Raw genomic sequence first — 13,138 nt, 5'->3', positions numbered from 1 at the left:
TAACACTTACACATTTCAGGATTATTATAGTGTTCCATTTTCAAATGCGTTTTCATTTGATTACTTTATATAATACAATTTGACTTGAAACATAGTTTTGCTGAAATTGTCAGTGGTTTTGATTTGAACAGTTACAGTTTTCGGCCATTTGCTACCTTTTTCATAATGAAATTGCACCAAAATAACTGACTGTATGTTGTACATGTGTTTGTGTGTGTAGTGTGTGGATCTGAGCTGTAATGAGTTGAGTGAGATCACATTACCTGATAGTCTGCCTCCTAAACTTCAAGAGCTGGATCTGACGGGCAACCCACGCTTGAATCTCGACCACAAAACCCTCGAGCAGCTCAAGTAAGACATCATCTGTATGTTTGTGTTCAGGGTCCAAAACTAACTGGTGAGCCAAAACATATGAGGTGAAGCGAATAACTTTGATTATCTCCTAAAAAGGTCACATGTCAAGGTCTGTGTAGATTAGATGGTGAGTGAACAATCAGTTCTCGTAGTCAACATGTTGAATGCAGGAGAAATGGGCAGGAGTAAAGACAAGGGCCAAACTGTTATGACCACATGACAGGGTCAGAGCATCTCTAAAACGGCAAGGCTTCCGTTCAGCAGTGGTGAGTACCTACCGACAGTGGTCTGAGGAGGGTCAAACCACAAACCGGCGACAGGGTGTTGGGTGCCCAAGACTCATTGATGCGTGAGGGCAATGAAGGCTGCGTAGCCGCAGACTGGTCAGAGTGCCCATTATGTCCCCTGTCCACTGTCTAAAGTGCTTACAATGACCATGCCAGCATCAGATCTGGACCTTGTAGCAGTGAAAGAAGGTCACTTGATCAGATGAGTCCTGTTTTCTTTAACATCAAGTGGAAGGCCGTGTATATGTGCGCCGTTTACCTGGGGAAGTGATGGCACCAGGATGCACTGTGGGAAGACGACAAGCCAGTGGAGGGAGTGAGATGATCTGGGAAATGTTCTGTTGGGAAATCCTGGGTCCATTCATGTGGCCCATTCATGTGGACGTCAATTTAACATGTGGCACCTACCTAAACATTGTTGCAGACCAGGTACACCGCTTCATGGCAGTGGTATACCCTGATGGCAGTGGCCTCTTTCAGCAGGATAATGTGTCCTACTACACTGCACACATTGTTTGGGAATGGTTTGAGGAACATGATGAAGAGTTTCATCATTCCACATTTCCCAGATCTTAATTCGATTGAGCATCTGTGGGATGTACTGGATCAACAAGTCAGATCCATGGAAGATCCACCTCTCAACTTACAGGGCTTGAAGGATCTGCTGCTAATGTCTCGAGTCCATGCCTCAGCTGGCACGGTTTTGGCGACACATGGAGGGCGAACAGCAGATCACGCAGTTGGTCATAATGTTTTGGCTCATCTGAAAATTTCTATTTCCTACTGGCCATCTGGTTTATTTACTCATCTAAGTACAATTTTACTCTTATTTACCATTTGGACACTGTTTGTGTACTATATATGACATGTTATCATTTGTTGTCTTGTATTGGCCAATTGAATCTAACTGTCTAATCTTTTAACCTATAGTAACATCCGCTGTTTCCGAATCGACCCGCCCCCCTCATCTTTCTCAGCCAATGAGGCCACAGGAGGGCCTGCTGTCTGGAGTCACGGCTACACCGAAGCATCAGGTGTCAAGAACAAGTATGTCGCTTAGTAGATAAATGTGTATCTCTTATGTCAATGTGAATCGTACAGTGATGAAGTGTACTGTTGTATTGCACAGACTGTGTGTGGCGGCGCTGTCTGTGAACAGTTTCTGTGGCAACAGAGAGGCTCTGTACGGTGTGTTTGATGGCGACAGGAACGTGGAGGTGCCGTATTTACTACAGTGCACCATGAATGACATACTAGCAGAGGAGCTACACAGAACCAAGAGTGAAGAAGACTACATGACCAACACTTTCCTGGTGATGCAGAGGTAAAGCAAACTCATTCACCAGTGAGGAATACTAAACTAGCTGCTGTCCACCAGAGGGCAGCACAGAACTTCTTTGAGTTTTCATGGTCTTTTCATGGTGTTCATTGTAGTGCTTCATTCACACCGCACCTAATTGAGGTGTGTTTTTCAAGTCTGATCTTAAGAACTGATTGTCCATACAGTCATTTTACAAGCAATGCAATACAGCGCAATGGTGCTGCCTACACTATATACTGAATACTGCAGAATTTTATATTAATTTGTTATATTGGCATTGAAGGACGTTTAATAAATGCTAATATTTCCCTTTCTGTTGTACAGGAAGTTAGGCACAGCAGGGCAGAAACTGGGTGGCTCTGCAGTGCTCTGTCACATCCGTCATGACCCGACAGACCCGTCCGGCTGCTTCACCCTCACAGCAGCTAATGTGGGAAAGTGTCAGGCGGTACTGTGTCGGGACGGCAAAGCGCTTCCACTGTCGCTCCTGCACAACATCAGTATCAAAGAGGAATACAAGCGCGTGCGGGAACATAAAGCTATTATCACTGAGGTAACTTTGTAGATGTGTCAACTGTGTAGACATTAACATTAAAGTCGATATGAAATCAAAATTTGCCCTATATACTTACTACATGTTCCTGGTCTTGCCACATGTCATCAAGGCCATATGGGCTATTAAGTTATTGTATTAGGCCACTATTGAAGGTAATGCAGCCTTTCTATAATCACAGTAATTTAATGCCAATTTGTTCAATTTAAAGGTCATGCCAATAGTAGCAAATGGTAGAATTGAAAAAAGAAGCATTATGATTGGGATATGTGGAGATGGAGGATGAACTTGACATTCAGCCTCCACATTTCGGTCAAAAGCCTCCTCAAAGGTGCTGATTCTGTTATAGAGTGCAACAGTGCCCACTTTTATAGCTGCCGTGGTTCCAGAAATATTTTCCCCCTTCATTTTTTCCATAAGGATTTCAAAAAGTACTTTATAAAAGATTTCTAAGCCATGAAGCAAACCAACCAGCTCCAAGGTGAATCAAAACAGTACAAACTTTGACTTGAAGCAAAAATTTATTTGAAAATTGGACAAATAGACAAAGGTACAAGACTGTGTACTTAATCACTTTAATGAGGGAATAAACTACAATCCCATGAAGCAAAAAGACAGAATGTTTAGAATCAATATATTTTATGTAGGGCTGTCAATCGATTTTTTAATTGAAGTAATGACATGCTTATTAATTAATGAGATTAATCGCATATACTAGTATTTGCTGATGAATGCCCCCACATAAAGAGAATTAAATATAAATAATAATTCAAATAATTATATATATTAGTGCTGTCAGTCGATTAAAACCTTTTAATCGCATACTTTTTCATAATTAATCGCGATTAATCACAGAAGTGCTGAATTTTTACTATATATAAAGTATTTATTTTGCTGTCAAAATGCATTATTTCCATCTTAGGAAAGAAAACAAAACAACATGTAACAATATAATGCTTTATTAACATTTTCCAAACAAATCCTTCCACAGTATAAAGATGGAAATGCACTAAAATAGCACCAGTTCAAGTAACATTAAACATTTCCCAAAGTATAATTGGGTGTTTGACTAATTGAAAGATTGAGTCCCCTCATAGGTTGCATTTTCATTGCAATGGGCATTAAATCTCTTAAACTCTCATCTTCCACAATATAAATTGATTCATCCCACTTGTTTTGTACAACAAATAGCATTAATTGGTCCTTTCCCATCATTTGATTACTGACACGACGTGTGTGTGTGTGTGTGTGTGTGTGCGCGCGCATCAGTGTAATGACTGGGTTGGACACATCGCAAAGGCCAGTGTATATGCTGGTTTATGCTTTATTGACTTTTAACGCATTAAACTTTTCAAATGAATCGCATGCGTTAACATGTTAACTTTGACAGCTTTAATATATATATATATATATATATATATATATATATATATATATATATATATATATATATATACATACACAGTACTGTGCAAAAGTATTATATAATAAGATGTTTCACAAAAACATTTGCCTTAAGATGGTTATTTATATCTGCTACTTTAGTGTGTCTATAGGAAATACATTTTATACTCCCAAACATTCCTTTTGTGAATAGAATAGAAGAACAGGGAGCCCTGCAACAGATGGCATGGCCCTCACAGAGCCCCCCACTGAACACAGAGTCAGTCTGGGATCACACGAACAGGCAGAAGTAATTGAGACAGCCGAAATAAATAAAAGAACTGTGGCGATTTCTCAAACAAAGAAAAACTGTGTCCAGGTGTAAGTTGGAGAATTGGTGCTGTTTTGAAGGCAAATGTGTTCAAACCAAATATTGATTTAGCTCTTTTCCTTTTTAATGGACTTTGTATGACGTTAATTGATTAATTAACTATTTATGTCATTATTTTATTAAGAAAACTTTGAACGTTTTTCACAAGTGCCTAAAACTTTTGCACAGCACTGTATATATTGCTTTATTGTTTCATTGATTAGGCAATACAAAAAGTGGCTTAAGAAGTCAGTAAATTATTTGTTGTATTCCCATGTCATTGAACATAAGCTTGCAATCGACAGCAATCTGTTTTTCAGTCGAGTTTGTAAATCTGATCTGTTATTGCATGATACGTTCTTAAGTTCCGTCTGCGCTATTCATGTATATATACGTCATACGGAGTGTTGCATATTTTAAGGAGACTTTGTTAAGTTAAAAGGTTTCTTTTTTTCCATTTAATATACAAATACACAAGTACTTTTGAGATTGATTTGATTGCATCATTCATGGCGCATCATGGGTGTGGGCCATCATTGCAGAGCTCTTTTAGTGTGCTTTGTTGGTCGCAATTCTCTGGTGGATCGTTTCCCTTCAGGATAATTGGTAATTTAGTTATTCACCAGAAATTGCACTGTTAAACACAAAGTTAAAAATCAGTTCAACTGTGGAGAAAATAAATGGGATTTTTACTTGCGGAACCTGACTGTTGCACTCTATTGTTGTATATAAAACTTAACAATTCAAAGAGTTAGAGGTACTCGCCCAAGTACACCACTATATGACAAATTTAAAAGGAAATAGGACTGGTGGGCCTGGGGAGCTCAGTGGTAAAGACACTGGCTACCACCTCTGGAGTTCGCTAGTTCGAATCCCAGGGCGTTCTGAGTGACTCCAGCCGGGTCTCCTAAGCAACCAAATTGGCCCGGTTGCTAAGGAGGGTAGAGTCACACGGGTAACCTCCTCGTGGTCGCTATAATGTGGTTCGCTCTCAGTGGGGCGCGTGGTGAGTTGTGCGTGGATGCCGCGGTGGATGGCGTGAAGCCACCACCTGTGCTCTATATTCACGGTAACGCGCTCAACAAGCCACGTGATAAGATGCGCGGGTTGACGGTCTCAGACGTGGAGGCAACTGAGTTTCGTCCTCCGCCACCTGGATTGAGGTGAGTCACTACGCCACCACGAGGACTTAGAGCACATTGGGAATTGGGCAAAAAAAGGAAATAGAACTGAACTGTGACAATATTCCATCTCTCTCTTCAATCAGGACAACAAAGTGAACGGCATAACAGACTCCACTCGCATCATGGGCTACTCTTTCCTCTATCCGGCAGTCCTGCCTCGCCCATATGTCAACACACTCCCACTAACACCCAGAGATGAGTTCTTTATCCTTGGCAGCAGAGGTCTGTTTGAGGTTCTAGACCCCAGCGAGGCAGTCGAAGCTGTACGGAAAGTGCCTGATGCGCTCGCAGCTGCTAAGAAGCTTTGCACATTGGCACAAGCATACGGCTGCACTGACAGCCTGAGCGCTGTGGTGGTGCATCTCAGCGTTGCTGAAGATTGCTGCTGCTATTGCTGCTTGGCATCCACTGAGACCGGATCCATAAGTCTCCATCCGCAACCCCCACCCAGCCCTGGTCCAGGCCTGTTCCCGCCCTCCTCTGCCGGCGTGCCTCCATCCTCTTGCAGTGAGATCAGTTCCGAGGTCAGTGCGTCTGAGATGAGCTCTGAAGTGGGTTCCACCGCATCCTCGGACGAGCCCCTGCTCCTGCTCCAGGAAGCTCACCTACACCTTCATGCTCAAAGCCACCCGCCACAGCTGCAGCAGAACCCACGCCTGCCCTGCTGCACGCTCCACCTCACCCCCAATGCCACCAGCTTATTCCAGAGGCAACTCTCCAGCGCTACCTTCTCCAGTGCGCTCTCAGACAACGGTCTGGATAGCGAGGACGAGGAACCTATTGTTGGTGTCTTCTCCAATGGTAGTCGAGTGGAAGTAGAAGCTGACGTTCACTTTCTGGGCCACATGTTACCACCTCCGCCAGCTCCACCTTGCACCCCTGAAGTTCCAGAAAAGATTTCGGAGCCTGATCTGGAAGCACCAGCAGAGATTGACAAGGAAGGATCCCAGAAGCAAGGAGATAAGAGTGGGAACACTGCAGCAACAGATGCCTGGACTAAGACTTTGGGAAAGTGGAGAGCAAACGGCTCAGTGGTGCCACAGGAACAGAGCCACAACTTGATCGAGGTGGCAGCCGAAGCTCCTTCAAAGAAACCGGGAGGTTATTTCACAGCTCCTGCTCAACCCGACCCTGATGACCAGTTCATCATACCACCAGAGCTGGAGGAGGAGGTGAAGGAGATCATGAAACAACATCAGCAGGACCAACAGAGACCAGCCAAGAGTGAGCGACCTGCGGACTACTACGACACACCGCTCTGAAACTGCACTCACCGTAGAGTACTGCGATATGACCACTTTAAAGGAATAGTTCACACACAAATAAAACTTCTGTCATCATTTATTCACCCGTATGCTGTTCATTTTCCTGTGAAGCACAACGATAGAAGTTTAGCAATGCTATTGTTCATACAATGACAGTTCATATTGACCAAATCTATCAAGCTCGAAAGAAGACACAAGACATAAAAAGGACTGTACCTTATATCATAAATGACTTATGCACTAGTCTTCCAAAGTCATGTGATAGCTTTGTGTGAGGAACAGACCCAAGTTTGAGTTATGTAAGGGATAATGTACTGTCAGCCGGTTGTTATTGCAAACTAAACCCTGACGTGAAAGGCATTTGTGTGCAGATTCAAAAATGGCACAAAACAGCATTTGTTCTTGTGTATATGTAGTAACTGAATATGAAGCATTATTGCGGGGTAGGCACGAGCTTCGACGGAGGGCAAGATTCTCAGTGAATAAGGACATATATTTGGATCTGTCCTTGATACAACAATTTTGTATGGCTTCAGAAGTCTTGTAATATAAAGCAAGAGTCATATGGACTATCTTTATGATACTTTTTTTATGTTTATATGATGCTTTTCAGAGCTTGACAGACGTGTTCACTGTGAAATATCAGTAAGTAAAAGAGCTATGTAAATATTCTTCACAAAAAAACTGGAAAAATAACAGCATTTGGGTCTGAAATGACATGACAGTTTTTGAGGGAACTTTTCGTTTAAGATAATACTCAGCACAGTATTTCCTACTTGCAACTTCACTCCAGACAAACATGCAAGAGACCAGTATGAAGCTATGAATCATCTAACACGCTAACGTGTCAGACCTGAGATCGCTCTGAAATGTCACCAGACTGGGTCAAACATGCAACGTATGATGGCACTTCCTGCGAAGTCCACCAATAAAAGTCAACCGATCCCTTTAAGAGAACACACACAAGAGTGACCTGCGCTCTACTGTGCCTCACTCATTTCATCTTTTCACTAGCGTTTAAGAGCAGTTCACTACTGATTACTGACCGTTTACCTTTTATTTACCTTAAACTGACACCTATGTAATTCAACACTAGTGTTTCAATGTTAACTGCCTTTACCAACGACAAAACTATGGATCTTTTGATTTTTGTTTGTAGTTACCATATCTTTTAATGCGGAATAAAAAACCTACAACAGACTTTAAATTGATTTTAAAAAAAAAAAAGAAAGAAAATTGCGTTAACATAAATTGTGTTGTATGGTACACACTTGTAAAACCATGCTTAACTGTTGTAGATAGGGCACTTAAAGTAATACTGTATCATTTCAGTAAATCAGGGCTTCAGGCCTGTAAAAAAACTAGACATTTAGTGGACATTTTAAAGACTAACTCCTAGGAGTTGCTTACTCTTTTATGGTGACTTCGTCACTTTTTTTTTTTTACTAATCTTCTCTGCGAGAAATGGTGATTTTTTTTTTTCTCTCTTTCCAATGATTGTAAATAAGAACAATATTGTATACCAATTCTTTTTAAGGGAACTATGTGTCTAGAACAAGATAAACCTTTATGCATAAATGCCAATAGATGTATGTGTATCAGAAACATATACACACCAGATGAATAGGAACTGCGCATTACGCACCAGTGCTGTCATCACTCGCTGATTAATGAGCCACACACACACACAACTCATCCACGTCACACCAGCGTGACTCTGTCAAGTCCTGTAATGCAAACCAATTTATCTGCAAGCAATTGTACCACCCTACCACACAAAAAGTTCCTGTTTTTTTATAATAAATCTTTAAATTTATGACTACAAAGCAGTTTATTTTGTGGTGCTTTCTGATTTCAGTGCCTAGGAAAATATATGTTTTAAATTCAGTTTGAAATATGAACCTTTTCATTAGGTAGGCTAGGGTGGGTTTCTTATGATTGGGACTGTCAGTCGATAAAAAGAGTAACTGAATTAATCACAGTTATGCTGTGAAAAGCCAAATGAAGTTCATTCAAAAGATGAATGCAATTATTATCTGGAATACTTGTCATATTTTATATTATAATAATGAACATGGGTTTTCAACAACCACAGGAGTCATTAATTGATGTTACGGGTTGTTTATGTCCCCACCACTTTTTGAAATGTCTTTCATCGAGCATGTGTCTAATGCAGAAGAAGCATCCATCTTCATGTCTTCATGCAGTGATAAACATCTCCATCCACTGCAACACTCAAATCAGTTATTGTTACTACATTTACCAGCCTGTTACTTGTTTTATGTTGTTTATAAGTGGTTAAGTTTATGTCTAAAATATTGATATAATAGGATAATTGAACTATTTAATTAATAAGTATAATAAAATAAATTGTGGTTAAAAGTGCTATGTCTAAAGAGTCTATGATGGAATCAATTATACTGAAGTGAGAACGGAATGTCAAGAACGTTTTCATGATGCAGGCAAAAAGTCGCTTCGGTGACGCAGTCTAGACATGTCATTGATCTTGTTTTGTTTCTCAGTTAATCTCTGCACTTCTGATAAACTCTCGGGAGGTTTAGTGGGGAGAAATAAAATGTCATATTTTCCTTATATGTGAAAATCCAGGAGATCAGCAGTTACACCAACAATCATGCCACTCTCCAAATCACTGAGATCACATTTTGTCCCCATTCTGATGGTTGATCAGAACATTTACTGACCTGTATCAGCATGATTTTATGCACTGCACTGCTGCCACACAATTGGCTGATTAGATAATCACATGGATGATTGTTGGTGTCAGATGGGCTAGTTTTAGTTTTTCTGTAACTGCTGATCTCCTGGGATTTTCACACACAACAGTCCCTAAAATGTACTCGGAATGGTGCCAAAAACAAAAAACATCCAGTGAGCGGAAGTTCTGCAGATGGAAATGTCTTGTTGATGAGAGATGTCAACAGAGAATGGCCAGACTGGATCGAACTGACAAAGTCTATGGTAACTGTTCTGATGGCTGATGTTAACTTTAACTTAAGTTCCTGACCCACATATGGATGATTTTATTAACTGCACTGCTGCCACAATATAGGCTAAATTGATAATGGCATGAATAAGTGGGTGTACAGGTGCACATAATAAAGTGGTTGGTGAGTGTATATGTGGTCAGTATAAGTCCCGCTTCAGAGTGAAGATGTGGCACAGTGTTCTGTTGAGATTCTACTCAAATTTTGGCTGGTTAACATGGCCCTGCACCATCTGACTGCAAAGAGAATCTTTCTTTATTGACAGCCATTAAAAAAAACAAAAATAAATATATATTTTTTTTTTTTTTTTTGCTTGCTACATTTACATTGCAAATATTTCATTTTATTATAATAGTAATGCCAGATTTCAAAGATTTCCGATTTCTTTGGGAGAGCTAATTTTTTCATCCACACAATAAGAGTTGTTGATTGGTCAAGATTTCAAAACCATGGCACCCTTTAAGTGCTTTTCCATCATTGGGTCAAATGATTCTTAGCACAACTGTTCCGGTAGCATTTCCACTTGAGCACAGTTCAGTACAGTCCAGTTACAAACCGTTTTTGGCCTGGATTATCTAACCGTGCTCAGAACAGAGAACATGTGGAATGGTTTTACTGACCTGGTGACTCATGATTGGTCACTTGCCCAGTTAGTCCATTCTAATCCACAATAGAAAAAGAAAACGTATCTGGGCTTGCTGGAACTATTTATTTAGAAATATTTCTACTCCATGATATAAAAGTATCCACACAAAATGTGGCATTTTTAAGCAGCACACATTATCTGAACTAATAGTTTAATCTGTCTTAAATTTCATTAGTTTAAAATAACATTGCTCTTTTAGAATAAATTAGGTACAGTTGCTGGAACTAGAGAGGAACTTTGCTCACTGTGACAACTTTGGGCAAACCCTTTTTAAGTGTTTTCCTAGATTACCATATCGGCTGAAAGTCTTCCCACATGAAGGGCAGAGGTACGGCCTCTCTCCAGTATGCACTCTTTCATGTGCTTTCAATTCAGCAGCTCTAATGAAGGACTTCCCACAATCAGTACACACATGCTCTTTCTGTGTTTTCAAATGGTCTTTAAAACCGTTCAGCCATAGAAAACTTTTTCCACAAAAAGAACACGTGTAAGGCTTCTCGTCTTCATGAATCCTCATGTGTGTCTTCAAGTGAACTGCCACAAAAAAAGTTTTCTCGCACTGATCACATTTAAACGGCCTTTCTCCAGAGTGAGAGAGCAGATGAGTTTTTAGATTGCTAGCCTCTGAAAACCTCCTGCCACACTCAGAACATTGGTGTAGTTTCTCTCCGGAATTAATTTTTGCATGTTCCTTAAGATCTCCTTTTAATTTTTAACTCTTTCCACATTGAGGACAGGTAAAAGGCTTCTCTCCAGTGTGTATTCTTATGTGCCTCTTGAGGTCTCCTGAATTTTTGAAACTCTTTTCACACTGAGCAGATGAAAGGCCTCTCTTCAGTATGGATTTTGATGTGCCTCTTAAGGTAAAAGGAGGACGTATGGTCACCCTATGTTGTTTGTTTTTCATTGCATCACAAATGCCATGGAATAGGCCGGACTCTGTAAAAATCCCAAGTCTGAAAGGCTCGAGTCCGAGTCAAGTCTGAGTAAAAATGCATCCGAGTCCGTGACAAGTCCAAGTGCATTAAAATTGGACTTGTGACTCGGATTTGAGTCCGAACTCGAGGTCTCCAACTCTACCTAATGTCTTAAGGTCTCCTGAATTCTTGAAACTCTTTCCAAACTCAGAGCAGGTAAAAGGCCTTGTGAATTATAATGTGCCTCCTGACATTACATTCACACTGAGGGCAGGTGAAAGGCTTTTCTCCAGAGTGAATCATAAAGTGATCTTTAAGGCTTCCATTATGTGTGAAAGTCTTTCCACATCGATGAAAGCTGAAAGAATGGTTGGCTTCCGTTCTCCGAGTTGTTTCTTGTGTTAAGTACTTTTCAGTCTCTCCAGCTATGCCATTTTGAGGTTCCTGATACTGATGATGCTCCTCCACTTCATTCACTTCTTGACTTTCCTCTTTCACTTCATCACGTCTTAAATGAATGTATTGCATAGTCAAAAAACTATTAAAGTGTGACAAATTGAAACTGACTCTAAATTCTAACAAGCCACGTTTGAAGCATGCTCGAACACCTGTGACCGCACATTATACATTCATTATATGATGCTTCACTTTGTGCCTAAAGGGGCTTTCAAATACATCTGGAGTAAAGCGCCAGCCTTACCAACTGGGCCGCGGTGAACTTCCATCCAACCTAACTCAGCACTCACAGTTCAAACAATTTATCATCCTAAAACCTTATTGTTAAAGAGTCCTTCAGATACCTTTTCAGTATCGCTGTACACACCTTTCACTTTCTTGCCAAGCAAACTTGTAAAATCGCCCTTCCGTGAACTTCTGTAACCTGCAACACTTTCACATGTGGGGTTCACAGCGGCACTTGATGCTGGCGTTGAACGGTACTTTGACGTGAATCATGTCAAAGCCCCATAAGAACACCCATTGAGACCTATTCACACCAAGACTGAATATTTGGTGCAAATGTTTTTAAGTTTTTAAACCGAAACAATGGATTACTATGGAGCTAATTACAATGAGACTGACAATCCAAAGGTTTTTATTTTAGTTTTAGTAGACAGTTTGTTTGTTTTCCTTCGGACTGTGAAGAGAACTGACTGAACAATGAGATATGAGTTTTTTTGTTATGTTTCCAGAGTCGCTGCTGCTGCACAGTCCATCAAAAGAAAACAGAAACAGGAATTTGTTGGACGTGCAGCTGCTGATGCATTTGCTCAAGCACTTGATTTGATCATGCACAAGAAACCCTGAATTCAATATAAAAATAAACTATTTCTTCCACAGCTTTCCTAAGCAACCACTGGGTGGTGCCACGATGATTTTGATTTCCACTGGATTGTTTTCTGGTTCCGGTCTCGGTAAAGACGCAATGTAAAATCTACTGAAACAAGCAATCTAGATGGAGAACAACAAAACATTTTTTTATGTATTTAAAGAGTAAAATGTGTTCAGGCTCAACTTGTGCAAGTGTTGGCTGTCATAACTAACCTTGGGCCATCACCTCATGTCATCTAACCCACTCGTGTGAGGCAAAAAGATGGTCATCATGACTCTGTAAAGTATCGGCACTATGGAGCCACTTGTTGTTTTTTGGCAATTTTTACAAATGTATTACACTAAACATTATATTATCCACAAAACAAAATACACTCCAGACCAGAAACAAAAAAAGACTTTTGTTATAAACCGTGGAACACTCCGCGTTCAGGAAGAAGGTGGGTATACATTACTTTGTGTAAATTTAGCACATTACCAATTAGCCATTTGGTACATACACTAGTAGTAGGGATGTCCCAACA

General features: G+C 40.4%; 1 protein-coding gene across 1 annotated transcript in view; it reads left to right on the top strand.

Moving 5' to 3' along the window:
* LOC127649620 (PH domain leucine-rich repeat-containing protein phosphatase 1-like) overlaps positions 1 to 8,903 on the top strand; it is a 54,965-nt gene extending 46,062 nt beyond the window's left edge. The window contains exons 13-17 of the mRNA XM_052134820.1: positions 221 to 351; positions 1,572 to 1,688; positions 1,771 to 1,965; positions 2,287 to 2,515; positions 5,536 to 8,903. Of these exons, the coding sequence (XP_051990780.1) occupies positions 221 to 351; positions 1,572 to 1,688; positions 1,771 to 1,965; positions 2,287 to 2,515; positions 5,536 to 6,714 (1,851 nt within the window). The 3' untranslated portion in view covers positions 6,715 to 8,903. The remainder of the gene's footprint in view (positions 1 to 220; positions 352 to 1,571; positions 1,689 to 1,770; positions 1,966 to 2,286; positions 2,516 to 5,535) is intronic.
* The last annotated feature ends 4,235 nt before the right edge of the window (positions 8,904 to 13,138 follow it).

The sequence above is a fragment of the Xyrauchen texanus genome, chromosome 9, assembly GCF_025860055.1.
Source record: "Xyrauchen texanus isolate HMW12.3.18 chromosome 9, RBS_HiC_50CHRs, whole genome shotgun sequence".
Taxonomy (NCBI): domain Eukaryota; kingdom Metazoa; phylum Chordata; class Actinopteri; order Cypriniformes; family Catostomidae; genus Xyrauchen; species Xyrauchen texanus.
The sequence above is the reverse complement of the archived record's forward strand: the minus strand, read 5'-3'. Positions and strand labels throughout refer to the sequence as shown.